Genomic DNA, 23,777 nt, shown 5'->3' with positions numbered 1-23,777 from the left:
GACCTTTACGCTAGCCTATTTTAGCATCTTCGTTTGTTTTGTTTTGTGTCAACGGCTCGACTCACCAGGCGGCGGGGTCGTACTCGGCCCAAATCCTTACGTACTCGTCCAGGTGGTGCGGCCCCAGGATGGACGAGTCTCTGGTCAGGTACTCAAAGTTGTCCATGATGACAGCCACAAAGAGATTGAGCATCTGCACACATCGCGGCTCATGAGCGCCACCTTCCGCACGCTATTATTCCCCCCCCAAGCGGCTAATTTTGGGAAAAACGTGGTTTTTTCCAAGCCTTTCTTGGATTTACGTCGTTTACAACCAATTTTGGATGTTGCGTGTGGCGCTCACCAGGAAGGAGCAGAGGAAGATGAAGGAGACAAAGTAGGTGTAAGCGAAGGTGCTGCCGCATTCGGGCTCCGTGTTGCCCGAGGCCGGGTCGCACTCTTTGCCTCCGAGACACGACAGCATGATTTCGTGCCAGGCCTCGCCCGTGGCGCTCCTGCACGGCCAACCAATCAGCAGTCGCAAAGCCGAGCGCTGCGCGCGCAGTTGGCGCCGCAATGGCCACCTGAAGAGCAGCATGAGGGCCATGACGAAGGTCCTGAAGTTGTTGTGATGGTCGATGGCGCTTTCGCCCTCCTCCTCCAGGGCCAGGTTGCCAAACAACTACACGTACAAGTTTGCATCAGCGGCCGGCCGTCGGTTAGCATTGGCTTCGCGCTTACGTCTTTACGGGCTCACCTGCATGCCGATGATGGCGTAGATGAAGAAGAGCATGGCGATGAGGAGGCACACGTACGGCAAAGCCTGCAAAGTCGAGGTCCGCACGCGTCCGTCACCGGCGGCCAAAGGCTCGCTGTCGCCACGGCCGTGGCCGGCCGGCCGGCTCGCTTACCTTGAAGGACTGCACAAAGGTCCACAGCAGGATGCGGATGGTCTCGCCTTGGCGCAGCAGCTTGATGAGGCGAGCCGCCCGGAACAGGCGCAGAACGCTCAAGTTGATGAAATTGTTCTACGAGAAGAAGGACGACAGTCAGCGTGCAAACTCACCTGATGAGCTTAAAAAAAAAAAAAAAAAAAAAGAGAACGCTGGGGGGGGATTTGGGGACAGCCACAGAGGACGCGAGGGAGGGTTTGAGAAGAGAGAGAGGAACAAAAGGCGTCAAACTAAATAAAAGTTATCATCCAATCTGGTACAGGAGATTTTAACTTTTTTGGGGGGGGGGTCAAATGCACTGATCTCGGAGGGACAAGCAGGCCACACAAGATGGAGGAAGGAACATCTCGAGATGCCGGCAAATGCCACGGCCGCAAGGGAGGGAGGGAGGGAGGGAGGGAGGAAGGAAGGGAGCCCCATGCAGAAATTTGGATTAAAGCGTTCCATAAAACATGCTAGCCATGCTAAGCAAAGGCCATTTTTCACTTTTCATGTTTCAGCGACAAAAAAGTCAACGTCAAAGATTTTTGGGGAAGAATTCACTTTGTCTAGTTAAGGTGACGTTTTCTTTTTTTTGGTTGTCGTGGAATTTGCACGTCTTTTTCCCCGGCATGTAAACTTTTGTATTTGCGCAACGTACGACTTTTTGTTGTCACGTGTTGCTTTTGTACTTTTCAACGTTTTTACGCTATGTCTCCTGACTTCTTACTTATGAGACAACTTTTTTTCGTAACATGAGGTTTTTGTAGTGGGCAATTTCATTCTCGTAGGATTTCCGACTCTTTTGTCGAATGTTTGTTTTTGCAAGACTGTCATAGTGTTCCAACAATTTTGGGCGTAATATTCAACAATTATTCTCGGAAAGTGACATTTTGCCTACTTTGTAACATGTTTCTCATCTATTTGGCGTTATTTATCCTGCGCTTAATATTAAGAAATTCTCATTTATGTGGTCGACTTTTGTGTTGGATGAAACAAACTTTTTTGGAGAGTTTCTCGTCATATTTCCTTTTTCTTTTAGACTTGAATTCCGATTCTCTTCATTCAACATCTCGTGCAGTTTCCTCCAGGCAGCGCATGCAGAGGGTTACCGGGTCGGGTCGGGTCGGGGAGAGGGCACGACCAATGAGGATGCAGAGGAAGCTTTGAGAGATAAATTACAAACCAACCAGAGTCTACATGTGCGATGATGTCGAGGGATGAATGGGAAGGAAGTCGGGGGGAAATATATATTTATACAGATTGATTGATAGATAGATATATATTTAGTTGTTGTGTGAGGCGATTGGGGCATGGGCACATTACAACACGTGACATCATCATCATCCTCATCCTCATCGCCAGCAACACAGATGAAGGACAGACAACACGATGAAGGGTTTCATAGTGCATTTTTCGGGGGAGGGGGTAAAATGGTTTTATCGGAGAAGTTCAAGAAAGACATGAAGGCGGAGAAGAAGAACAGCGAGTCATTCGGAAGGCCGGAAAACGTCACCATGGCAACAAGACAACACCTTAGCAACAAGACAACACGTTAGCAGGGTCCTCGGCAGGGAATCGCCGACGCCAATTCACTTTTTAGCTTAGCTCTAGCCGAATCAAGTTGTCTGTCCGCAGTGCTACCGTGAGCGCTAACGGTCATCTGCGCTCGTCTTGCTAGCGCTGCTGCTGCTGCTGCTGCTGCTGCTGCTGCTGCTGCTGCTGCAATATCGTGTCAAAGTAGCACTTTGGCGACTTCATTTCAAGTCGTATTACGAGACATTACTCCTAATAGTGTGAAAACAAGATTTTGTAGGGCTATATTTACTCGTTCGCTAGCATAGCTTTGTATAGACTTATTTACATTGACGTTAGGAGACTTTTCATAGATGGGAAAGAGAAAGCGACTGTTGTTATTTTCACCATGTTTGATGAAACGTATACGTTTTATTTGAGAGTGGACACCAAACGGCATCGACCAGAATGATGACGCCTCTGTCTAAACTTGCCGGACAACCATTCTCTTACGCAAACGACGACCGAACAAAGAAAGGCACGCTTTCCAGCTATTTTCGCCCACTTACCCCTAATTTGGTCACCAGAATGTCCGTGATGCTTCCGAGCACGGAGACAAAGTCAAAAATGTTCCAGGCGTCTCTGAAGAAATTCTGTTTTGGACAAAGGGGGACGGACGTTAGTCGTGGTCCAAAGACTGCTGTCGCCATGGAAACAAGGCAAGGAACAGGGGATGTCAGTTGGCGTGCGCATGTCGGGGGTTTTCGGGGACATGGTGGACACGCTCCAGATCTGTCTACCAAAATAAACCTGCCTCATGAATCAGTGATGAGAGCCGAGACGCGAGTGTGTCTGTGTGTGTCTACCAGAGGGCCGAAAGCGACGAGCTTCAGGATGGACTCCAGGAAGAAGAAAGTGGTGAAGACGATGTTGAGGTTCTGCAGGACGTCGTCGTACGTTTCTGAGGCGCCGTCAAACTGCACACGCGGGGCAGCAGATTAGTTTAGCAGATTAGCATAGCCTAGCGCCACAAAGTGGTCTTAATTGGATGCAGCAGTTTGAAGAAAAGAACTGAAATGCTGCCCCAGCCCCGTCCAGTCCAATGTAATTGATAAAAAGAGACAATCATTGAATTGACGAAAAGTGTTTTTGTCAACTCCTCCCAGCAAATCATGACAGTTGTTCTTCACAGAGGATAAATCATACACGACTGCGAGTAGCGTTTATATTGTCCATCGACAGAGCTCTTTGTTGCCTCCCTCGAGGGTCGTAGCGTTGCAACATGGGTACTTTTTCAAGATTCAAGAGTTTTTCATTCGCCATGTTTGAGCGTAACGTAAGCATGAAGCTAGTGGACTGCTGGCTAGGCTAGGCTGGGCTGGGCTAGGCTAGGCTAGGCTAGGCTAGGCTAGGCTAGGCGAGGTGTTTGTTTAAAATTCTTTTGATTTTGATTTTAACTCTGGATTTTTTTCACTGCGGCGGCGGCGGCGGCGGCGGGGACCGACCTTCATCATGAGGACGATGGTGTTGAGCGCGATGAGCGCCATGATGCTGTACTCGAAAGGGGTGGACACCACAAACTGCCACATGCGGTACTGGAAGCTGAGCTTGTTCTTGGGCATGTGGCGAGTCAGGGGCTTGGCGTTGATGGCGAAATCGATGCAGGCCCTCTGGAGGGAAGAACAAGTGTGAAGCTCGCCGCGCCGCACCGCGCCGCGCCGATTCCGCGTCCTTGTCCTCACCTCGTTCTTCTCTAAGCTGTAGTCCTCCATCATCTTATCGCCCTGCTCTTGGAAGGTGATGATGATGAGCGCCACGAAGATGTTGACAAAGAAGAAGGGGAAGACCACAAAGTAGACCACGTAAAAGATGGACATCTCCATGCGGTAACCTGGGCTGGGGCCCTGGTTCTCAAAGGTGGAGTCCACAGAGGCCTTCAACACCCTGCGCAAAAGAGCCAGACGGCGAGTCCCAAAGAAAGCTCGCGGCAAAATAAACCATAGCGTTGCACTCACTGCGGCCAGCCTTCTCCGGTGGAGACGGTGAAGAGCGTGAGCAGGGCCCAGGCCACGTTGTCGTAGTGAAAATTGTACTTCTTCCACTCCCGCTTCTGAGCTCGGACCTCGTCCCTGTCGTACATGAGGAACTCGCCCCTGCGCGGGGACAGCGCAGCGCGTGAGACGGCGAGCCGCGGCGGCGGCGGCGGCGGCGGAGAGTCGCGCGGCTCGGCTGGCTGCCACCTGCAGTCGCGCTCAAACTCTTTGGACACGTCGGTGCAATAGAAGAAGCGGCCCTTGAACAGCTGCACGGCCACCACGGCGAAGATGAACATGAAGAGCATGTAGACGATCAGGATGTTCAGGACGTTCTTCAGAGAGTTCACCACGCAGTCAAACACGGCCTGCGGAGTCCAACGAACGAGCGAGCGAGCGAGCGAGCGAGCGAGAGAGAGAGAGAGACAACGGCGGCAAAGGTTATTTTTTGTTGCGTCAATATTTTTTGTATTTAATTGGTGTTTCAAACGGATTCATCTGCAACCTCGACAGATGAATGGTGAATTTGTGTATTGAGAGCATTACCTTGAGCTTGGGGAGTCTTTTGATGGTCTTGAGAGGACGCAGAACCCGTAGCACTCTCAGCGACTTGATGGTGCTGATGTCTTTGCCCTTACTGCTCCCTCTACGGGCCAGCCGGGGAACAACAGCAATGTTACCACTTTCAAACAAATACAGCTCTCGTAGCGCAGAGCAAGTCAAAGTCAAACATGAAACGGCACACGTTTCATGGAAATCATCATCATCATCATCATCAGCCAGCCCATGTCCACAGGCATCTCCCGGCAGAGTGCCAGGCCAAACCTCTTTCTTTCTTTTGCAAGAATCCAAAAAGTTCTTCTGTGAGCCAACGCGCGGCGGGCGTCCGCTAGCCGCGAGGACGGCGGCAAACGGAGGCCGGCCGGCCGGCCGGGCGGGCGGGACCTCTGCGGTCATGCCATGCCACACGCGCATGGCATGACATGACGTCGCCAACGGCAGGCGGTCGAGGTGGCGCTCCGTTCCGGGGCTCCGGATGCCAACAAACTGATGACAACACGTCGGAGTCGCTGTCTGCCCCGACACGGAGCTTTGGTTTCTACTCCACACGACGGGAAGCTCGGCTCGCAGTCCGGATCACCAAATCATTCCTGGAATGGCGTCTTGGTCAACGTTTTGGCCAATTTCAATCATCGAGTAAAAAGAAAAAACAAAAATGTTTTCTCTCCAGCACGTCAAGGGCCCCCCAAATGCTGCTTTTCGGCAAGCAGAAGAACACAGAAAGAAAGAGCGAGAAGCCACAGTGTTCCCGTTCTGCAGGGAGACGAGGAGGAGGAGGAGGAGGAAAACTTTACCGGGTGCTGCTCCTGCGATGGCGGTTAGGGATTGGAGGAGGACACAAAACGGCACACAAGACGAGAAAAGGTTGAAAGAGCACCGGAGCCACACACAAAAGCTCTCTTCAATTGTTTTTCATGCGAGCGAGCGAGCGAGCGAGCGCGCGCTTGGCGCCCAATGGAAAGCACTTGGCGATGCCAGATGGCCGCTTTTCTATTTGCTGCTTCCTGTATGTTTTATATTTGCCGTGACACTCGCTTGCTTTTCTTATTTTACCACAGGCAAGGTATATCTTTGCTCCTTGACAAAGTTAAAGGTGGCCAGCTGGCTGCAATTCAAAGAATACATAGAAGAGCACTTCTTTCTTACACGACCCGTTTTTGTTTTTTTTTCTCCCACAACACGATTTCAGTGAGTCCTTCTCAGCTCACTGAAATTGAAAGAGTCATCACCGTTAAAGAATACCATTTTGAGCTTCCAGGAACTAGTGTGCTCCAAAATCTCCCATTTTTTGAGCTTCTCCTATCAACAGTGGTATTTCTGAAAGGATAGCTTATTACTACGCTAATAAGAGTCCGTCCGGCTAGCAGCATGAGCTGCTAATTAGTACAGTCAAAAAAGGAGTGGACTGTTTTGTTTTGAATTGAAATGCATCATTAAAGAATCTGATTTGGGGCTTCCAGGAGAGTGACAGAGAGAGAGGGAGAGAGAGAGAGGGAGAGAGAGAGAGAGAGAGAGAGAGAGAGAGAGAGAGAGAGCGAGGGGCCAAATGGAGAAGTGAAGTCATGTCATGTGATGTCAATAAATGCAAAAAGATAGAACGGGATGACTCACGGCTTGCTAGGCGGGAAAATCGTAGCGGCGTTGGTGGGGGAGACAGTTTGGAGAGTGAGTCGTGCTTCCACGGATTAGACACAAATTGTGACTGAAGAGGCTTAAGGCTCCCCCCTGAAGGTCTTGATGGCCCAACGCAAAGCACCTCTGCCAAGGCGTGTTTGTGTTTCATTTGCGAACAAGAGGTTTAACCAAGTACAACAAAATTATGAAATATAATTCAATGCATTTTTTTCACTAAACGTCCTTTGTTTTGACTACCCATCATTTGTTTTTATGACAAGAAAAATACACAAGCTTGTGACCTCTCCCTTGAGGTCTTTGCTAGTTTTGAAATGCAGAGTAATGCCCGTTACCACCACCTGCAGGACTGGAGTGGAAATTGCAAAAATATGATTTTCTTTGTTTCGAGTTTTTCCACACTAAAAAAAACATAGCTTGTCAATTAAACCTAAATTAACATTTGATTTGGGCAACTCAAGCCTTGGCAGAAGTCTGTGTGGTCTACACAAAATGATAACTGAAGGTGGCAGCGGAAAGAGAGCGAGACAGAGAGAGAGACAGCGAGAGAGACAGCGAGAGAGAGAGAGAGAGAGAGAGAGAGCGAGAGAGAGAGAGAGCGCGCGCATCATCAGTGTTGTGATGCGCTTCACCAAAGCGGACATTTGAGGGCAGGGTGTGTGTGGCGTGCGGTGAACGTGATGGCGGAGGAAAGGGGAGGGGAGGGGGGAGGAAGTTACTTACGTGAAGGCGAAGGCCACCAGAGCACCACTAACCACTATAAAGTCCAGAATGTTCCACAAGTCGCGGAAGTAGGAGCCTTGATGGAGGAACAGGCCCAGAACCACCATCTGGAGCGCACACAGCACGTCCGGCGGTCAGTCGGTCGGTCGGTCGGTCGTCATGACAACGCAATCGCTTATGCTTGCAGGATAAAAGGCAGGAAAAGCCGCATCGTTGTACCTTGATGAGCATTTCAAACGTGAACACGCCGGTGAAGACGTAGTCAAAGTAGCGCAGCACCTGAGGACAGCGTGAAGGACAGGCACCAGTTAGACGGCGAAATCGGCGAGCGGACTCGCGGCGCCGACGCTTACGTTGTTTTGCGGCGAGTCCGGCGACACCGGGTCCTCGGCCGCCAGCGCGATGCTACTCATGGCGATGACGGACAGGATGCTGAACTCAAAGTATTTGAGGGTGAGGATGTAGTGGCAGCACCTCCTGAAGCTGGAGAGGCCACCAAAGGTCAACAGGCGCCAGGCCCCGCCCACAAGACGTTTTGGCCGTCACTCACGGGTTGGTGGTGGACAAGATGAAGCAAGAGCTGAAAGGCGGCATGGGCTTGGGGCCGTCCTCGTCGCCGTCCTCGTCGCTGTTGTCCTTCTTCTCCTCGTTCTTCTTCGGCTCCGTGTTGGCGTTCTTGTTGACTGAGGGGGGGGGGGGGGGGGGGGGCGTTCGGGAGCGTTCTGTGGTTTGCGCGCACGGCAAAAACACATACTGACCTTGCAGGACGGCGTTGGTCGACGGGTAAGGGTAGACGGGCGGCAGGTCCACGCCGGTGTAGTCCGGCTTAGCCATGCTGCTGAGGATCAGGCTGTCCATGCTGCGCAGGAGGGCGTGGGTGTCGGCGGCGGCGCAGCGCTTGAGCGGGTTGCTGACGTGCTGCGGCCGACTGGCCAGCTTGCTGCTGTTGCGCAAGTTGTCCAGGTCCTCCTCGTCTTGCCGGATGGGCCGCGTGGTGGACAGGCTGGGACCGGCGCCCTGCTGCTCCCTGGCGGAACCCAGAGAAGGAGGAGGCGACGGCGGCGGCGGCGTGAGCGTCAGCCTGAATGCAAGCAATCACACGAGCCAATGGCGTTCAAGCGTCGCCAATCCAGCTCATCAAAAGTCATCCAACTCAGACAACAGCAAAGGTCCATCCACTGACCTTCTGGAGCGATGTCCTCCGCTTCTTTCCTGATTGCCGTGACGATGGCGCCTGGCCTTGCGGCCCTCGCTGTCTTCTCCGTCCGCCTGGGCTCCCTTGGACCCGCGCCTCCTGGCGGGCTCGCCCTTGCAGTGACGCCGGGCTCTGCGGTGCTCGTCGTTGCCCTCGCCGCAACCCTCGCGGTTCCTGCGCCGGTGGCCCCGGCGGCCCCTGTGTCCGTGCCTCTCCTCCGGCCGCTGCCCCTCCCGGTCGCCGGCTTCTGGGCCCACGTCGTCCCCCGCCGCCGGTTGCTCCCGGTCGGGCGGTTCCGGCACCCTCTGGTGGTGATGGTGGTGGTGACGGTGGTGGTGGTGGTGATGATGATGGTGGTGTTGGTGGGGGGGGGCGGCGCGGTGGGTGCGGTCAAGGTCCTGCTGTCGGTATTCCTGGTCCAGGGGCAGCTGGCCTGGAGGAGTCTTGTTGGTGTTGTTGTTGCGGTTGTCCTGCGGGTTGACCACCAGGGGGCGGTCCAAGTGGGTTTTCATGTCTCCGTGGCCTTTCCGCGCAAATGACACCTGGGAGAGAAGCGCCAGATGGGATGAGAAAGCTCGTCCCGCCCACCTTGGGCTGTGTCCCACGTGATCTCATTGACTGCCAACGCAATCGTTGACGTCTCGAACCGTCAATGGCACCGAATGCAGCACCGGCTTCCCATGTAGCATTTGGGCACCAACTAGCTAGCTAGCCAGCTAACTCGCTAGCTAGCTAGCTAGCTTCAGGGATGGAGTCCTCACCTCGTCTCCCTCGCCTCCCACCTTCCAATCGTCCTGCTCCAGCTCGTTGTAAAGCGCCTCTCGGCTGGTCATCAGGTTCTGCCGGCGGATCTCGCTGGTGCGCTGCTCCCACACCGACTTGCCGCCCGGCTTGGCGTGATTCTTCTGCTGCTCTTTACTGCGGCGCACACGCATCCACATTTACGGACTGGACACACGCAAAACGGCTCGGGGACGTTTGGCTGCGGGCTGAACTTTCAAGATGGACGTAGTACGTACGCCGCGAGCGTCAAAACAAGTGGAAAGGAAAGGTTGTTTTGCTTGAAAAGACGAAGGCCAGGTGGGGCGCTCGTTTCGGGTTCGTCCGCAAGCGTCAGCCCGGAGCCCAACATCCGAGAGTTGCCGGGCGGCAGTGGCGGGCGGCGGGCGGGCGAGCCCAGCCCAGCCCAGCCCAGCCCAGCCCAGCCCGTGATGAGGCTACCCGTCTACTCACGCGGCGATGGAGAGATTGGCGGCCGAAAGCGGGCTGACCTCGGCCACCTCTTTGGCCTTCTGCAGCGCCGTCTTCTGATTGGCCGCCTCCTCTTGCTCCTCCTCGTCCTGCCGCGAGAAGCGTTTTGAGGGTGAGGCCGCCGTTTTGGAGCGCTCGCTGAGCGCTGCTGCTGCTGCTGCTGACCTTGGTGAGCTCCTGAGCGTTGGCAAGGTTGTCCACGGCGATGGCCAAGAAGACGTTGAGCAGCGTGTCTGAGGTGCGCCGAGTTAGGGATCGCTTCAAGCCGAGGGAGGGGCCGGTACGCTTTTTGTCGTGCGCCATTTTGCCCAAACGAAAAACAGAGCGGATACAGTTGCCGAAGAGGGTGAGGACGATGAAGAAAATGGAGAAGATCATCCCCTTGTCGTTGACGCCCCCTTGAGACTCGATGCCGTCGTACATGACCATGTTCCAGTCCTCTCCCGTCAGGATCTGCGCGACACACCGCAGAAGGTGTCACTCAAAGCGGGCTCCGCCTTCTGGGCCGGTGGAGGCTCCGCCCCCTCCCAGTTGCTTAGATGCTCAAATTTCACCGACAAGCTTCCCTGACGATTTTGTACGTCGGCCAAAGAGCTGAAAATCAACGAGTTCCTTACCTGAAACACCGTCATGATGGCCGCCGCAAAAGTGTCAAAGTTGGTGGGTGGCGTTCCGTCTTCAAAGTTGAACCTGAGGAGGGCACAAGGCGGTCGGAAGAGGCCGCGTCAAAGCGAGCCCGCCGGCGCGTTTACGCGAGAGCACCGACTGTCCGCCGAAGAGCTGCATGCCCAGCAGGGCGAAGACCACGATGAAGAGAAAGAGGAGGAAGAGCAAGCTGACGATGGACTTCATGGAATTGAGCAGGGACACCACCAGGTTGCGCAGCGGAGCCCAGTACCTGAACAAAAAGCAACAAAGGAGACCCAGAGCGAGTTCACGAGCAGAGACAAAGGCGGGACAGGACCCAAAAACCACTGCGAGGAACCACAAGCAGTTCGGAACTTACAAAGCCTCACCGGAACCCAAATATCTGCTTGATCCTGAACTTTGAGATCCTAATCAAAGCACAAGCTGTGAGGTGTCCACTCACTTGGTGACCTTGAAGATTCTCAAAAGTCTCAGCGCTCGCAAGACGCTGATCCCGAAAGACGTGCCTGGCTTGATGGTGGCCCATATCACCTCAAAGATGCTGCCCATGATCACCTGTGTGCAAATAGCAGTGCTTACAATGTGTGTGTGTGTAGGGGGGGGGGGGGCGTGCGTGTGTGTGTGTGTGTGTGTGTGTGTGTGTGTGTGTGTGTGTGCGCATGTGTGTGTGCGCGCTCTCACCACACAATCAAAGCAGTTGAAGGAGGAGTGGAAGTAGGGCTGAATGCCAAGCCCGTACATCTTGATCAGCATCTCAGACATGAACAAACCCAGGAAAATAAACTCTGCATAGACTGCACGGGGAGAAAAGAACATTTTGTCGCCAGAAGGCCGCCGCTGGGCCGCCGCTGGGTCGACAACTCACACAGGAAGTCGGAGAGCAGCTCGGGCTGGTCGTAGTGCACGGCCGCCACGCACATAGTGTTGAGGCCCACCAGGCACAGGACGGTCCAGTAGAAGGCTTGCGTCTTGACCATCTTGCGGATGAAGAAGCGCAGACGTTTCTCCTTCTTGCCGTAGCCCGAGCCGTCTTTGCCGCTCTTGATGCTGGAGCGGGCGAAGCCTGAGCCACACGGCCCGTCGCCCGTTAGTCCGGACGGAGCAGCCGGCCTTCCCGCTGTCTGTCTGTCTGTCTGTCTGTCTGTCTGTCTGTCTGCCTGCCTCTCAGTCTGTCTGTCTCTGTCTGTCTGCCTGTCTGCCTGTCTCTCTGTCTGTCTCTGTCTGTCTCTGTCTGTCTCTGTCTGTCTCTCTCTGTCTGTCTGTCTGCCTCTCAGTCTGTCTGTCTCTGTCTGTCTGCCTGTCTGCCTGTCTGTCTCTGTCTGTCTCTGTCTGTCTGCCTGTCTCTCCGCCTCTCTGTCTTTCTCACCTTCCTCGGCGTTGAGCAGCTCCGTCTTGTTGTTCTTGGACTTCATGGGCGGGCGGCGGCGGGAACCTAGCAGAGCAGAGCAGAGCAGAGCAGAGCAGAGCAGAGCAGAGCAGAGCAGAGCAGAGCGCTGGTTCACACGGTCTGTTCCCGCACGCGGCGCAACGCCACGAGCGCCAGTCACCGTCGAAGCTGCCGGCGCCGTCCTCCTCGGCCAGGATCACCTCCTCTGCGAAGGAAGGAGCGAGAGGTCAGAGAGGGTCGGCGGCGTGGCGTTTGGCTGGCACGGCGCGCCACTGACCCGCTTTGCAGATCCACTCCAGATAGCCGTTGAGCTCGCGCTCGATCTGCTGCTGCCGCCGCAGCTTGAGGAACTCGCTGCGGTTCTCCACGCGTTCTCGCTCTTTGGCAAACTCGCTGGGCTCGGGGGGAAGCGAGCGCACGTTAAGCGCCGCCAGTCGGGCCGGCGACGAAGAGGCGAGGCCTACCCGGAGAGGACGCCCAGCACCAGGTTGAGCATGAAGAAAGAGCCGATGATGATGAGCGGGATGTAGTACATCCAGTTCCAGGCGCTGCCCTCCACGTCGTTGCTCTAAGCAAAACATGCTTCGTTGAGAGACGACACGTGGGCCAAACGGAAGCCAAAAGTTGGGAACCGCTCGACCCGACTTGTCCCCCCAAAAAAAGCCAATCAAAACCACCCGATTTCGGTCCCGTCAAATCCACCCGAGGATCGTTGGCCCCGATTCGGTCTTTTTGGGCCCCGTCGTCAGGGTGGTCCTTTTCCCTCGTTCGGGTTGTGCAGCGCCGAGCGCTATTAAACTTTAATCGGACCGAGGTCGGTCTCCATCCCTCAGAGCGTGAGATGTTCAAAATAGAAGCGGACGGGGGAAGGGCCAAAAGAGATGAAAAGAGGAGCACGCGCTCGGGAAGAACGACTTCCCGGGTGAGCGACGTCGTTCGTGTGGCCGTTTCATGAATGAGGTGGTGGTGGTGGTGGTGGTGGTGGTGGTGGCGGCGGCGGCGACAAAAAAAAAAAAAAAAAAAAAAAAGAAGCAATTTGGAGAATCAGCAGTTTGGTATCACTCACGTAGTAGAGCATCTCGGTCCAGCCCTCCATGGTGATGCACTGGAAGACGGTGAGGACGGCAAACAGGATGTTGTCAAACTGCGTGATGCCGTAGTTGGGCCCGATCCAGCCGTCGCGACAGGTGGTGCCGTTGGGGCACAGCCTGGACGGCAACTTGGTGCCGCACGGAACCTTGTCCACGATCTCACCTGGCCGCAAAATGCAGAAAATGCAATCAACCCCGCCCGCGACTGCTCTCCAGGCGAAGCGAACCGAGGCTCACCCGTGAAGTCGTCGTAGCAGGTGGTGTGGAACTTGCCCATGTAGAACTCCAGGCCGATGATGGCGAACATCAGGATGGCCACGAAGAGCAGCAGGCCGATCTGCAGCAGCGGGATCATGGCCTTCATGATGGACTTGAGCACCACCTGCAGGCCTGGAGGACACACGGCACAACGCGTCCAGCAGGAGGGAGCCTCCCCTCCGACGCCCACGAGACTTACTGGGAATTCCCGACACCAGTTTGAGCGGCCGCAGCACCCGCACGGCTCGCAGCGTCCGCAGGTCGATGTAAGAGCGCAGAGACGATAAAATGCTGTTGGAAAAGATGACGCCGGAATGATTTGCCATTGACTCATGCCGTTTTCAAACCTAAACAAGAAATAAAGCTAGAATACAATTAACGATCGTCACTCCCTCGCTACCTTCCGTGGGCCAGGTCTCTCCCCGCTTCGTGTCTCCGTTGCCACGGCAACCATCGAGTCCGCGTTTCCACGGTTACCGGCCTGCTCTTGAGTTACCACGGCAACGCGGCCCGGCTCATTGATGGAATTTGGCCATCGCCGTGCGTGGCAACGACGACAGGAAGGAAGCGGGGTCCCCGAGCCGTGGATTTTATTTACTTTACTTTTTTTTCTCGGACTCGCGTGAGCAGCGCATCCACAACGCACATAGCCACGACGGCTGACAAGGTCCATAAATGAGTCTCATGCATTTCGTTTTTCAAAAATGAACACGCGTCAATCAAACGATGGGCTTGCCAACCGTTTGATGGCGCCCTTCGTGCTCCGCTGGCCGAGCGGGACTGAAAGGAAGGAAGACTCGGGCGTGTCTTCGCAAAGCTTTCACGGGGCGGAAGCACTCTGCCGCTCCCGACCGCATTCTCCGTCCTCTTCATTTTCTCACTCGGCCATTACTGCTGAGCTCAGCCCAGCGCGCGCGCGCGCACGCACGCACGCACGCACGCACGCACGCACGCACGCACACCTCCTGTCGTCAGCCTGTTCCCTAACGGAGACGTGGCCGAAGCGCCACCTACTGTCGCTTTCAGAGTGAACGTAGGGGGAGACAGGCAAAGTGATGCCACGCCAAAAAGTCTCCAGAACGCCGTGGCTGAAATTAAACAGAACCTCAGGGCATCCGGTTTTCATAGAGTTGGGGCATCAAGCTGGAAAAGGTTCCATCCAATCCAAGTTGAAACGAATCTCTTTTGTCTAATTGGGGCATTAAAGCTGGCTGACCATTTGGGGGGGATTCTTTTAGGAGATTCTGTGGGTGGCAACGGCACGCAGCCTCCACAACAGGAAGCGTTGGCCCAAAAGCGGCAAGCTGGCCGTTTTGCGCAAACTGCAAGCTTTTAGCCGAGAGGGGAGGAGGAGCCGACCGGCGAGCAATAAAGCTAATTGAAGTGATGGCAAAGGGACAATTTGCAGCCCGGTTCTCGTCCTTTCTTCTCCTCCCTGACCTCATTTTGCCGGACGTCGCGTCCCGGGCTACCGTAGCCACCACGGCAACCCCTCGGACCGAAGTTATTCACACTTTGGCCCAGTGAAGGGTTACTTAAGGATGTCCATTTTTGTTTGGCTGCCCACGTGAGAAACCCAGAAACCACGAGCCAACGGGCCGGCCTCAACTTTAGGACATGCGAGACGCTGCCAATCAGCAAAAAGTTGTACAATTGGGCCACACAAAGCCAGCAAAACGTCACCCAAACACCAAATCCTAAAAAAACCTTGCCTGCCGGCTGCAACGTTCTCTTCTGAATAAACATGAAGGTCCATAAATTGGCCACGCATAGGAAGTGTGCGACTGACTCCCTTTGGAGAGTGTGCGTGTGTGTGTGTGTGTGTGTGTGTGCGTGCGCGTGTGTGTGTGTGTGCGTGCGCGGCGTGCGTGCGTGCGTGTCAGGCTGGAGCTCACGAGAAGCAGGCAAAAGCAGGTTACTGCAGCACTGGCGCCCTCCCCCATCTTTGCCTGGCCTCCTTCCTCAGATGCTCTCCATCCATCACTGGCTCCTCCCCCCTTCCATCCTGTTCCGTGCACTCTTCCTCAGCCAGCCTCCTCTTCCTCGCAGTGTTATTTACGCGCTCGCTCCAAGGCCCGATTGTATCTTGAAATGGCTCCCGACGCAACGAAAAAGGTCGCAGTGCCCCCCCCCCCCCCGCTTTTAGCTTAGCCTAGCTTAGCATCTTGCTCGTTCTACACGGTCCAAAGAGTGCTTTTCGGAGCCGTTGCCAAAGCGACAATCGTAAGCGCCGCGCCGCCCCTCTCCCGCTCCCGTGTCCCCCTGGCTGAGTTGACATTTCACTTTGGCCCGGTGGACGCTTCCCGCGGCGTCGCTCAGATCACGCCGCTGAGGGGGCGTGTGCGCGTGCCTACACGTTGGGTCCTCATTAGAGGTGCGCGGCCCGGCCCGGCCCGGCCCGGCCCGGCCGTCACGCTGTGTCAAAGCTATGCGGGCGGCTCCCCTGACAAATCTCGTTCCCTTCCACCATCCTGCCCGCTTCTCTCCTGGGCCACCATATTTAGATCACGCAACAAAGACACACACTCGCGCAACAGAATCAAGCTGGCAGGCAACGAAAGGAGCAATTCAAAGCACAAGAAAGAGAAAGAATGAAAAATGAGGAACTGGATAAGATTTCTTCTTCTTCCCTTTTTTTTTTTTTTTTTTGGGAGTCTTTTGCTCACTTTGGATGAGGAGCGTCTGGCCTCATATTGCCTTGATGTTACGCAGCATCCAAAGACGATGCAAACATTTTTGATGAAAGTGTCCGAAATTGAAGAAAACATTTCAAGTCTACGGTAGATTTGCAATTTCCAATCTTTTTGGAACTTTGACCAAGCGAGAGGTCGCAAAATCACGGCGACGCTTTCCGAATAGGGACACGTGCGCTCGACAACAGGATTTTTTTTGGAAGGTCAAACCTAACAAAGAGAACAAACGCATGGAGTGGCGATACGACGGGCCGACTGACGCAAATGACGACGACCGCCCGGCACGGAGCCAACTCACCCGGTGAGCACCACCACAAAGTCCATGACGTTCCAGCCGTTGCGCAGGTACGAGCCCTTGTGCAGCGCAAAGCCCAGCGCCAGTATCTTGATGCCCGACTCGAAGCAGAAGATGGCGATGAAGTAAGGTTCCGTGTCCTCCTGCGGGGCGGGGGGCAAGCGAGTCAAGGGCAGCCAGCCGCCTAGCAAAACGGCCGACCGTTTGCGGGCCTTACCAGTCGCTCGGACAGCGGCGTCTTGTCGTCGTCGGGCAGGTGCTGCTCCAGTGCCAGCACGATGCAGTTGGCGATGATGGTGGTGAGGATCATCCACTCGAAAGGAGTGCCGCTCGGGTTAAGGCCAAAAACGCTGACGCGGGCGGGTCGGGTCGGGTCGGGTGGGGTTGGGTGTGAAGGAAGGACACTCGCCTTGCAGTCAGTCATCAACGGAAACATCTTTAGCTAGCTTTTTGCTGCCATGCCCAGCGAGCGAGCGAGCGAGCGAGCGAGCACATTTCACATTGTCCAGCAAATTCTGGGGCTCCAAAATGGTGGAGGCGCTACTGGACAAGACAAAGGTGCCAAACCAATCTCCAAACCACAATCAAAAGCAAAACGGCGGACTCCCGATCAAGAATTCTTTTCCACACGAGCGCACAGAACCAGCATCCAAAAGTTTTGTTGTGACGTGTGGAAAATGTGCGAGTCCGTGTCCGTGCCTGAGTCATGGGCGCCGGAGGCGCTGGCGTGACTGGATACATCCAGACAGATCAAGTCTGCGCCTAATTGCTCAGTCATTAGCCTGTTAGCTTAGCACGCGCGCGTACCAGACGTCAAGGTGACGCTGACCCGACGGCCCGGCCCGAGGATGTTGGACGTGACAGGATGAGACAGCTTAGATGCTAACAAGCGGGGCCGGGGCCAGGGCCAGATGAGAAGCTTGCGGTGGTCTTGATTTTCATTCCCTCCTTCAATCGCGTGTGCCTGCGCGACATGCTTGCTAGCTTGCTTTAGCATCTATTATTCACGAGCCACTCTGCTGGCCTAACAAGCTGCTGAAAGCAGGAGGTAACACAGCCGCGGCACGACTTTCTTCACTCATGCCCTCCCTCCACCGCCGTAGCGTCCGCGAGAGATGGCCAGCAGGGACATCAGCACCTTGGACATAAGGCATGCACGCACGCACGCACGCACGCACGCACGCACGTATGCACGCAGGCGCTCCATGTGCATGCATACAATGGCGCGGCGGTGACTCATCAAGCCAGTGAATCCGTCAAGGCTTTTTAAATTGTCTGCACAGCCCGCCCGGTTCACATGCCAGGAAAACAGTCCATCCAACACCTTCATATGAACTACAAGCGAAAAGAAAACTCTTTGAGATGGGGAAACAAAAACTATTTTCGAACCATTTGTCTCGAGACTATCGGCTACTCATGAAAAGCGTTTGGACGTCACGGGCGGCCGTTTTTGTTTTGTGCGATTTTCATGTCACTCATGCAAATACGTCCAAACGTTTAGCACGCAAATCCAACATTGTTTTTGAAACATTTGGATCATGGCCAAAATGGCTGACTTGACCTGAGTCTTTGGGGGCCAAACTCGTGGCGCTACTCATGACAGACATGTTGACCAACGTTGCCAAGTGAAATTGGCTTCTCCATTTAAGAAAGAAAGAAAGAAAGAAAGAAAGAAAGAAAGAAAGAAAGAAAGAAAGAAAGAAAGAAAGAAAGAAAGAAAGAAAGAAAGAAAGAAAGAAAGAAAGAAAGAAAGTTAGCCTCCAGCTTCCGCAAAGAGCTCATCTGTTTTCGGCGCAAACGCAGAATTCCAACAAGCTTAAATGATTAAAGCGCTTAGAGTGTTGCAAACGCCTTTATCGCTCTAAGCTCTGCCATCCTCCCTCTTTTCATTTTTAATCCATTTTCCGCCGAGCTGGGTCGCCGACATCAGCGCCGTCATTCCGCACGCTAACGTTAAATCCGCGTTACGCGGGACGAGCCAGGGGCGAGCGGGAATCTCCGCTTGGTCATCTCGACGCTTCCCAGGTGAGCTCAAAATAATTAGGCCAAGCGTGCGGCTCCTCAGTCCAGAAGGATTTAAGAGTCTAATTATTGTTGGGGGGGCGTTTCTCTTTGTGCAGCACATACTTCACCAGTAGTTTCAAGCTCAAGGTTTTCTTGGTCTCTTGCACGCAAAATGCCAACGTGCTCATTGGTGGGTGGGGGAAAACAGTTGCACACAATAACGAGCAAAGCCAGGCCTGAGAATTCGCCAGCGCCAACAGATGACCTCTGTCTGACCTGGCCGGGTCCCAAAAGAGCACGCGTGACGATGCAGGCAGGCGAAGGAACGGAGCCAATCGTCAAGAACGCCCGTAAGGCCGAGCGGCGGACGTATCGACGCTCGGAGCCCATCGCGCCGTAAAAGTCGTTGCTGAAAGCCCGCCGGCCGAGCGTTAACTAATTAAAGTGTCACTTATCCGTCTTCTCCTTCCTCCCCTCGTCTTCATTTCATCCTCCTCAGCGTCTTTGCCCGCCGGGACGCGGTCATGATTGACAGCCTTGCTGACCTCAAACTTCTCCCCCCCCCCCCATCCCCAGCGAGTGACAGGTCCAATTCGCCGCCGTCTGGGCCAAGTGACACGTTAGCCTGAGTGGCGGAGCGCTGACGATGCAAACGGGCGGGCAATCGCAGCCTCTCGTGGGATTCTTTGCGTAAAACGCCATCAACCGCTGACTTGTTCCAATGTGACTTTTGGTCAAAATAGTAAAACACCACCAATACGAGGACGTGCTTCTTTGAGGGCCGTGGCCTCGTGAGTCACGTCGCACACTCAGGTCGTCACCGGCATCGCGTACAGGAAGGATAGGATTTTGCTGTTGCCCATCACAAACTGAATGAGAAAAAACTTGCATGATGTGACTGGAAAGGGATGCTCGGTGTCGTAAAATAGCAGGCAACATTTGAACAAACGCACGTCCCACACACACACACACACACACACACTAGCGTGTGCACTAGAGTGTAGTTTCCATAGCAACTGAGCCGATTAGTAACGGGAAACATCGTGACTGGATCATACGCGAGCGAGCGGGGTGCACCCGATGATGACACTTTGAGTGTGTGTGTGTGTGTGTGCATTGCCCACTGGAGCGCAAACACACCAAATGTCTCCTTTGATATCTGCCAACATGCGCACGCACGCACACGCACGCACACGTGCACCTGCACGCACACGCACTCGTGTGGTTTAGCATAGCCGTGTCGTTAGCATCTAGCTTAGCGTGTAAGAACTTGTTTGCTACGGCGCGTGATCTCTGTTTGGTTCCAGAATCGAGGTGGTGGTCGCAATACACCAGAGGGTCGTGCGAGCTCAAGCCAGGCAGCCATGTTGCATTCGTCTACGCAGCAGCGGACATCAAGAAGATGGCGCTATTTCTCAACGGCGGCGCCCTGCCGCGCCGCGCTAGGTTACGGGCCGCAACGTCATCTGGAACTCCCTCAAGTCACAAATCAACTTTCACATACAACTAATTACATTTTGTACTTTTCCCAGACGACAGAATGTTCCGACCGCTCCTGTCCTGACAATTCAATCTTTCTCTCTTTTCTTCTTCTTCTTTTTTTTTTTTTTTTTTTTTTCCCACCGGGGCCAGGCAGCCGGCTGGCGGGCCGGCGGGCCGCTTCCTTATATGGTCACGAGTAATTAGAGAGCGGACTCATTTCCTCCCTCTCAGCACAGTGCTGACATCAGCACTCAAGCTCCGCCGCTGGCTATGAACAGCGCCGGCCGGCACGCGCCCGCGCGCACACGCAATTCACTGCCAGGTCCAAGCTAAATACTCAGTGTTGAAAAAGTTGCATCGTTGCGCACGCTGACATCATGCCATTTACTACAACATGCGGCGGGCGCCACACTGAAGCGCGCCGTTGCTAGGCGCCGCCCGCCCGCCCGCCCGCCCGCCGTTTCGGCTAACAACGATTGAGGGAGGCCGCTTCGAGAGACTTTGGACGCCCCTCGAGGTTATACGGCAGTGGTGTCAAAGTCATTTTTATGTCGCGGGCCGCATTGTCTGTCGTCATCGTTTCCCTCAGAGGGCCATTATGACTGGCAAACGTCTTTGATATACAGTATAGGTTACTCGTTTTGGAATCAGAGACTAGTAAGAAAAACGGTTCAAATAGCTTCAAAAGATTCATGAAAATTGCTCGTAATGTCGGTATTTTTTAGGTGAAGACAATTTGAAAATTTACTACTGGAAAATGAGTCTTGGCAGGCCACATAAAATGATGCGACGGGCCGTATCTGGCCCCCGGCCGGGGCTTGACTTTGACACCCGTGATAAACGGCAACACCGGTCTAGGCGTTTTGCAAACCTGCAAGTGCAGGTGGAGCGGTTTTTGGAAGCCAGACGAGCACACGGGGCAAGGAGACGTTTTTGGGCCCAAACCAATGAAGCACGCATATTGGGCCCAAACCAAGGCATGCCCGTGCCGCCGCGGAGAGAGAAGAAGAAAAGAAAAAAAAAAAAAAAAACTTTTGGAAAGAAGCGGCCCAAACCTGACTCGGCAAGCGGCAACTTTGACCGGGAGCAAATTCCGGACGCGAGAGGGCGGCCCATTTTGAAAGGATATGGCCACTCGGTGATCTTCTTGGCGTACTTCCTCACCAGGTTGTCCTCGCTGAAGAGGAAGAGCGAGCGGTTGACGGTCAGGCAGCTCTGCCGCACGGGGATGGGGTTGTACAGTGCCATGGTCCGGGCCCTCTGGGCCATGGACTGCTTGTACATGCGTTGCGCCCCGGGGGCCCCCCCTTGGCGGCTGCCCCCTCGCCCGCCGCCGCCGCCGGCTCCTCCCGGCCCGCCGCCGCCGCTGCCTCCTGCCTGTCCACCTTGGCCTCCTCCGTACCTGTTGGGGAGCTCGTCCCCGTAGCGCGCCATTCTGCAGACAGCCAAGGCCGGAGGTTAGAAGGAAGCTCGGAGGAAAACTAGCGGCCTCGTCCTCTCGCTCCAGACGCGGTGGCGGGGGGACACCTCCATGCGGGTGGGCGGGGAGGCGCTTTATCAACGGCGCTTAATGACCGGAGCTACTTCAAAAAAAATCAAAAATACAACGCAAATCAACTCCATTTGCTGGCTGCATAGATGATCATCTCCACTCGTGCGGGAGACTGCGTCGCTGTCCTTCCCCCACCTCCTCCCCCTTCTCTCAGCAGCCTACCGCATCCCGACAGCATCCGCAGTTGGTTCCCCCCCCGTCGGTCGGCGTACCCCTATCTGCCACCACCCCCTTGTTTATTTCATTCTCTCACTTCTCTGTGCAAGAAGAGGGGGGAAAGAAATTTGGAAAAAAAAAAAAAAATCGGCAAAAGCTGAGGAGCGTTTTAATAACTGATCGACGGCGTGCCTGGCAAATATCCGCAATGTTGCCGCGCCAGTCGGCTTACGCCGGCTGGGGGGCTTCCCCAAAAGCCTGCTGACATTTGTTGATGTTTGATGATGGACGGTGCGGCACCCCCCCCCCCCCCACTTCTTTTTCCTCCTCCTCCTCCTCCTCCCCAGCACCGAGGCGTCGCTTTTTGGGCGTGATTGCTCGGGCGCTCAAATCTCCTCACCTCTTGGTCTTTCTGCTCCTCCTCCTCGTGCAAGTAGAAACTCCTTGGCCAGGATCATTTATAATCCATAACGCAGGGAGGAAGCGGAATCCTGGCCAGAGACCGAACGGAGGAGGACATGGTCCTCAACGAGGGGGAAAAGGAGCGTCGAGGCGCTCGTCTTCATCCTCCTCTGCCGCCAAAAGGTGCACGGAGGAGGCAGCCCCCAGCCCAGCCCAGCGCCATCGCTCCTCGGACCACAAGCTGGCTGGCTGGCTGGCTGGCTGGCTGGCTGGCTGGCTGGCTGGCTGGCTGGCTGGCTGGCTGGCTGGCTGGCTGGCTGGCTGGCTGGCTGGCTGGCTGGATCCTTCCCTTTTTTCTCCCCTCAAGCCCCCTTTCAATCAGTTTCTCCTTCTTCTGCACTCGCGGGGGCTGTCGTGTTGGCGGTGCGCGCGCGCGCTCGCTCAGCATCTGAGCTGACGAAAGCAGGGCGAGCGCCGTGCAGAACGGCGGACAGACCTGGCAACGCGAGCGGCGGGGGAGGGGGGGAGGGAGGGAGGGAGGGAGGGAGGGAGGGAGGGAGGGAGGGAGGGAGGGAGGGGGGCACCCCCATCGCCTCCGCCCCTCGCCCGCTGGCCTTTCCTGCAAGCACCCCAAAATAAAGGCATTTGTCTTTTGCTGGTGAAAAAAATGGCATTCTTAGAAGCCAGGGGTGTGGCCCAATAAACGTTGGCTTTAAGAAATGATTCAAAGGATCATCTTGCTTTGAGTGCGTGCGTGCGTGCGTAGGTGCCGAAAATGCTTTCCATTCAGTTTTTGGGTGGCCGATGCTAATTGCAGAATAAATGACATTTGGTTTTTGAACAGGGGTGTGCAGACTTTTTATATCTACTGTGGTTAACATCAAACATTTGATTTCAAGTTCTTGTTGTTGTTGGGTTTTTTTTCCTAACTGTGGGAAATCAACAGTCATCAGTGGCGAGTGACTTTTTTGAACTTGATTTGCTCCATCAAGCGGCGCAGACAGGAAGCGACGCCGCCTGCCGGGATGGGAAGGAGAGTGACAAAGTGGAGCTCAACGAAAGCCACATTCACGTAAATCTCGAAACGTCACACGTATGACCTTAAAAGGCGGTTAGGCCATGATGTCACAAATAGGTGACGAGAAGAGGGGCCGTGTCCAGTTGACATCAGACAGAAGGTTGTTTTTAATAAGAGGGCCATATTTTGGAAAAGTCTCATTTGAATGTTGCAAGCTCCCACGCTGTTTTTTTTCCTCAGACATTTTATTTATCAGTATAGAAATGCGTTTTTAACTTTTTTAACGTTAAAGACATCACTCTAGTTGCCATTTGAACTGCTAAAAAGTCAACGCAGTATCATATTACAGTACGGAAGATATTTGGACTCAAAAGTTTAAATCTAAAATAAATGTTTAAAAGCAAATACAAAACCGTTCCGGTTTTTTTTTTTTCCAACCCCCGCACCCCACCCCACTGCAGTTCCTTGGCGAGCGAGTTTGCCGCTGAAAAGCAAGTTTGGGCGAGTTTACTTGGTCTTTCAGAGGCCGTGCAGTTATTTTCAGGAATCGTTTTTTTGCTTTTCTTTTTCATTCACTCAGCCAAGCCTTCTGCTAGTCTGGCTGCACATCTGACTGCTGTTTGAAGCATCTCAAAGAGGCGCTGCCGGCCGGCCGGCCAGCCAGCCAGCCAGCCAGCCAGCCGGCCGGCCAGCCAGCCAGCCAGCCAGCAAGCTGCCGCCGCTCCACACCAAAACGCAGCTCTCGCTCAGACCTTTTGCTTTATCCCTCCATCAGAAAACAAAACTAAATAAAAAAGGCGGCCAACGGTGATTTGAGCACAATTTTAGAGTGTGCTGACAGCGTTCCAAGGCCCCCCGGAGCTGCCCGAGGTGCTGAAAACTTTCACGCGAGCGAGCGGGCGCCATCTGGCAAACAAGCGTCAGCCGGGCAGGTGACACAAAGTCAAGTCAAACTTTCGTTCCCAGCTCC

The 23,777-nt window shown here is 54.5% G+C and overlaps 1 protein-coding gene across 11 annotated transcripts in view; it reads right to left on the bottom strand.

Annotated features, from left to right (window-relative positions):
- The window catches only part of cacna1ab (calcium voltage-gated channel subunit alpha1 Ab), a 44,899-nt gene that overhangs the window by 17,601 nt on the left and 3,521 nt on the right, over positions 1 to 23,777 (bottom strand). For 9 of the 11 annotated variants that reach the window (XM_088374644.1, XM_088374646.1, XM_088374645.1 and 6 more), the window contains exons 3-39: positions 20,810 to 21,114; positions 16,411 to 16,517; positions 16,197 to 16,336; positions 13,405 to 13,496; positions 13,185 to 13,337; positions 12,923 to 13,110; positions 12,321 to 12,424; positions 12,134 to 12,249; positions 12,017 to 12,061; positions 11,836 to 11,901; positions 11,335 to 11,532; positions 11,151 to 11,263; positions 10,912 to 11,024; positions 10,588 to 10,719; positions 10,439 to 10,511; positions 10,154 to 10,274; positions 9,987 to 10,054; positions 9,804 to 9,910; positions 9,332 to 9,488; positions 8,559 to 9,112; positions 8,134 to 8,456; positions 7,926 to 8,058; positions 7,729 to 7,858; positions 7,595 to 7,654; positions 7,376 to 7,482; positions 5,006 to 5,105; positions 4,667 to 4,827; positions 4,442 to 4,579; positions 4,169 to 4,370; positions 3,932 to 4,096; positions 3,293 to 3,403; positions 2,996 to 3,079; positions 891 to 1,007; positions 737 to 802; positions 564 to 661; positions 344 to 494; positions 66 to 193 (exon numbers count right to left, since the gene is read on the bottom strand). In XM_088374644.1, the coding sequence (XP_088230770.1) occupies positions 66 to 193; positions 344 to 494; positions 564 to 661; positions 737 to 802; positions 891 to 1,007; positions 2,996 to 3,079; positions 3,293 to 3,403; positions 3,932 to 4,096; positions 4,169 to 4,370; positions 4,442 to 4,579; positions 4,667 to 4,827; positions 5,006 to 5,105; positions 7,376 to 7,482; positions 7,595 to 7,654; positions 7,729 to 7,858; positions 7,926 to 8,058; positions 8,134 to 8,456; positions 8,559 to 9,112; positions 9,332 to 9,488; positions 9,804 to 9,910; positions 9,987 to 10,054; positions 10,154 to 10,274; positions 10,439 to 10,511; positions 10,588 to 10,719; positions 10,912 to 11,024; positions 11,151 to 11,263; positions 11,335 to 11,532; positions 11,836 to 11,901; positions 12,017 to 12,061; positions 12,134 to 12,249; positions 12,321 to 12,424; positions 12,923 to 13,110; positions 13,185 to 13,337; positions 13,405 to 13,496; positions 16,197 to 16,336; positions 16,411 to 16,517; positions 20,810 to 21,114 (5,226 nt within the window). Of the gene's footprint in view, positions 1 to 65; positions 194 to 343; positions 495 to 563; positions 662 to 736; positions 803 to 890; positions 1,008 to 2,995; positions 3,080 to 3,292; positions 3,404 to 3,931; positions 4,097 to 4,168; positions 4,371 to 4,441; positions 4,580 to 4,666; positions 4,828 to 5,005; positions 5,106 to 7,375; positions 7,483 to 7,594; positions 7,655 to 7,728; positions 7,859 to 7,925; positions 8,059 to 8,133; positions 8,457 to 8,558; positions 9,113 to 9,331; positions 9,489 to 9,803; positions 9,911 to 9,986; positions 10,055 to 10,153; positions 10,275 to 10,438; positions 10,512 to 10,587; positions 10,720 to 10,911; positions 11,025 to 11,150; positions 11,264 to 11,334; positions 11,533 to 11,835; positions 11,902 to 12,016; positions 12,062 to 12,133; positions 12,250 to 12,320; positions 12,425 to 12,922; positions 13,111 to 13,184; positions 13,338 to 13,404; positions 13,497 to 16,196; positions 16,337 to 16,410; positions 16,518 to 20,809; positions 21,115 to 21,787; positions 22,296 to 23,777 lie in introns of those variants that run through there. The other 2 variants (XM_088374642.1, XM_088374640.1) reach the window with 2 other exon arrangements.

This window comes from Syngnathus floridae, chromosome 4, assembly GCF_059516105.1.
Source record: "Syngnathus floridae isolate MCC-2025c chromosome 4, RoL_Sflo_1.0, whole genome shotgun sequence".
Taxonomy (NCBI): Eukaryota; Metazoa; Chordata; class Actinopteri; order Syngnathiformes; family Syngnathidae; genus Syngnathus; species Syngnathus floridae.
Note: the sequence above shows the minus strand (reverse complement) of the source record. Positions and strands in the feature narration are given on the sequence as shown.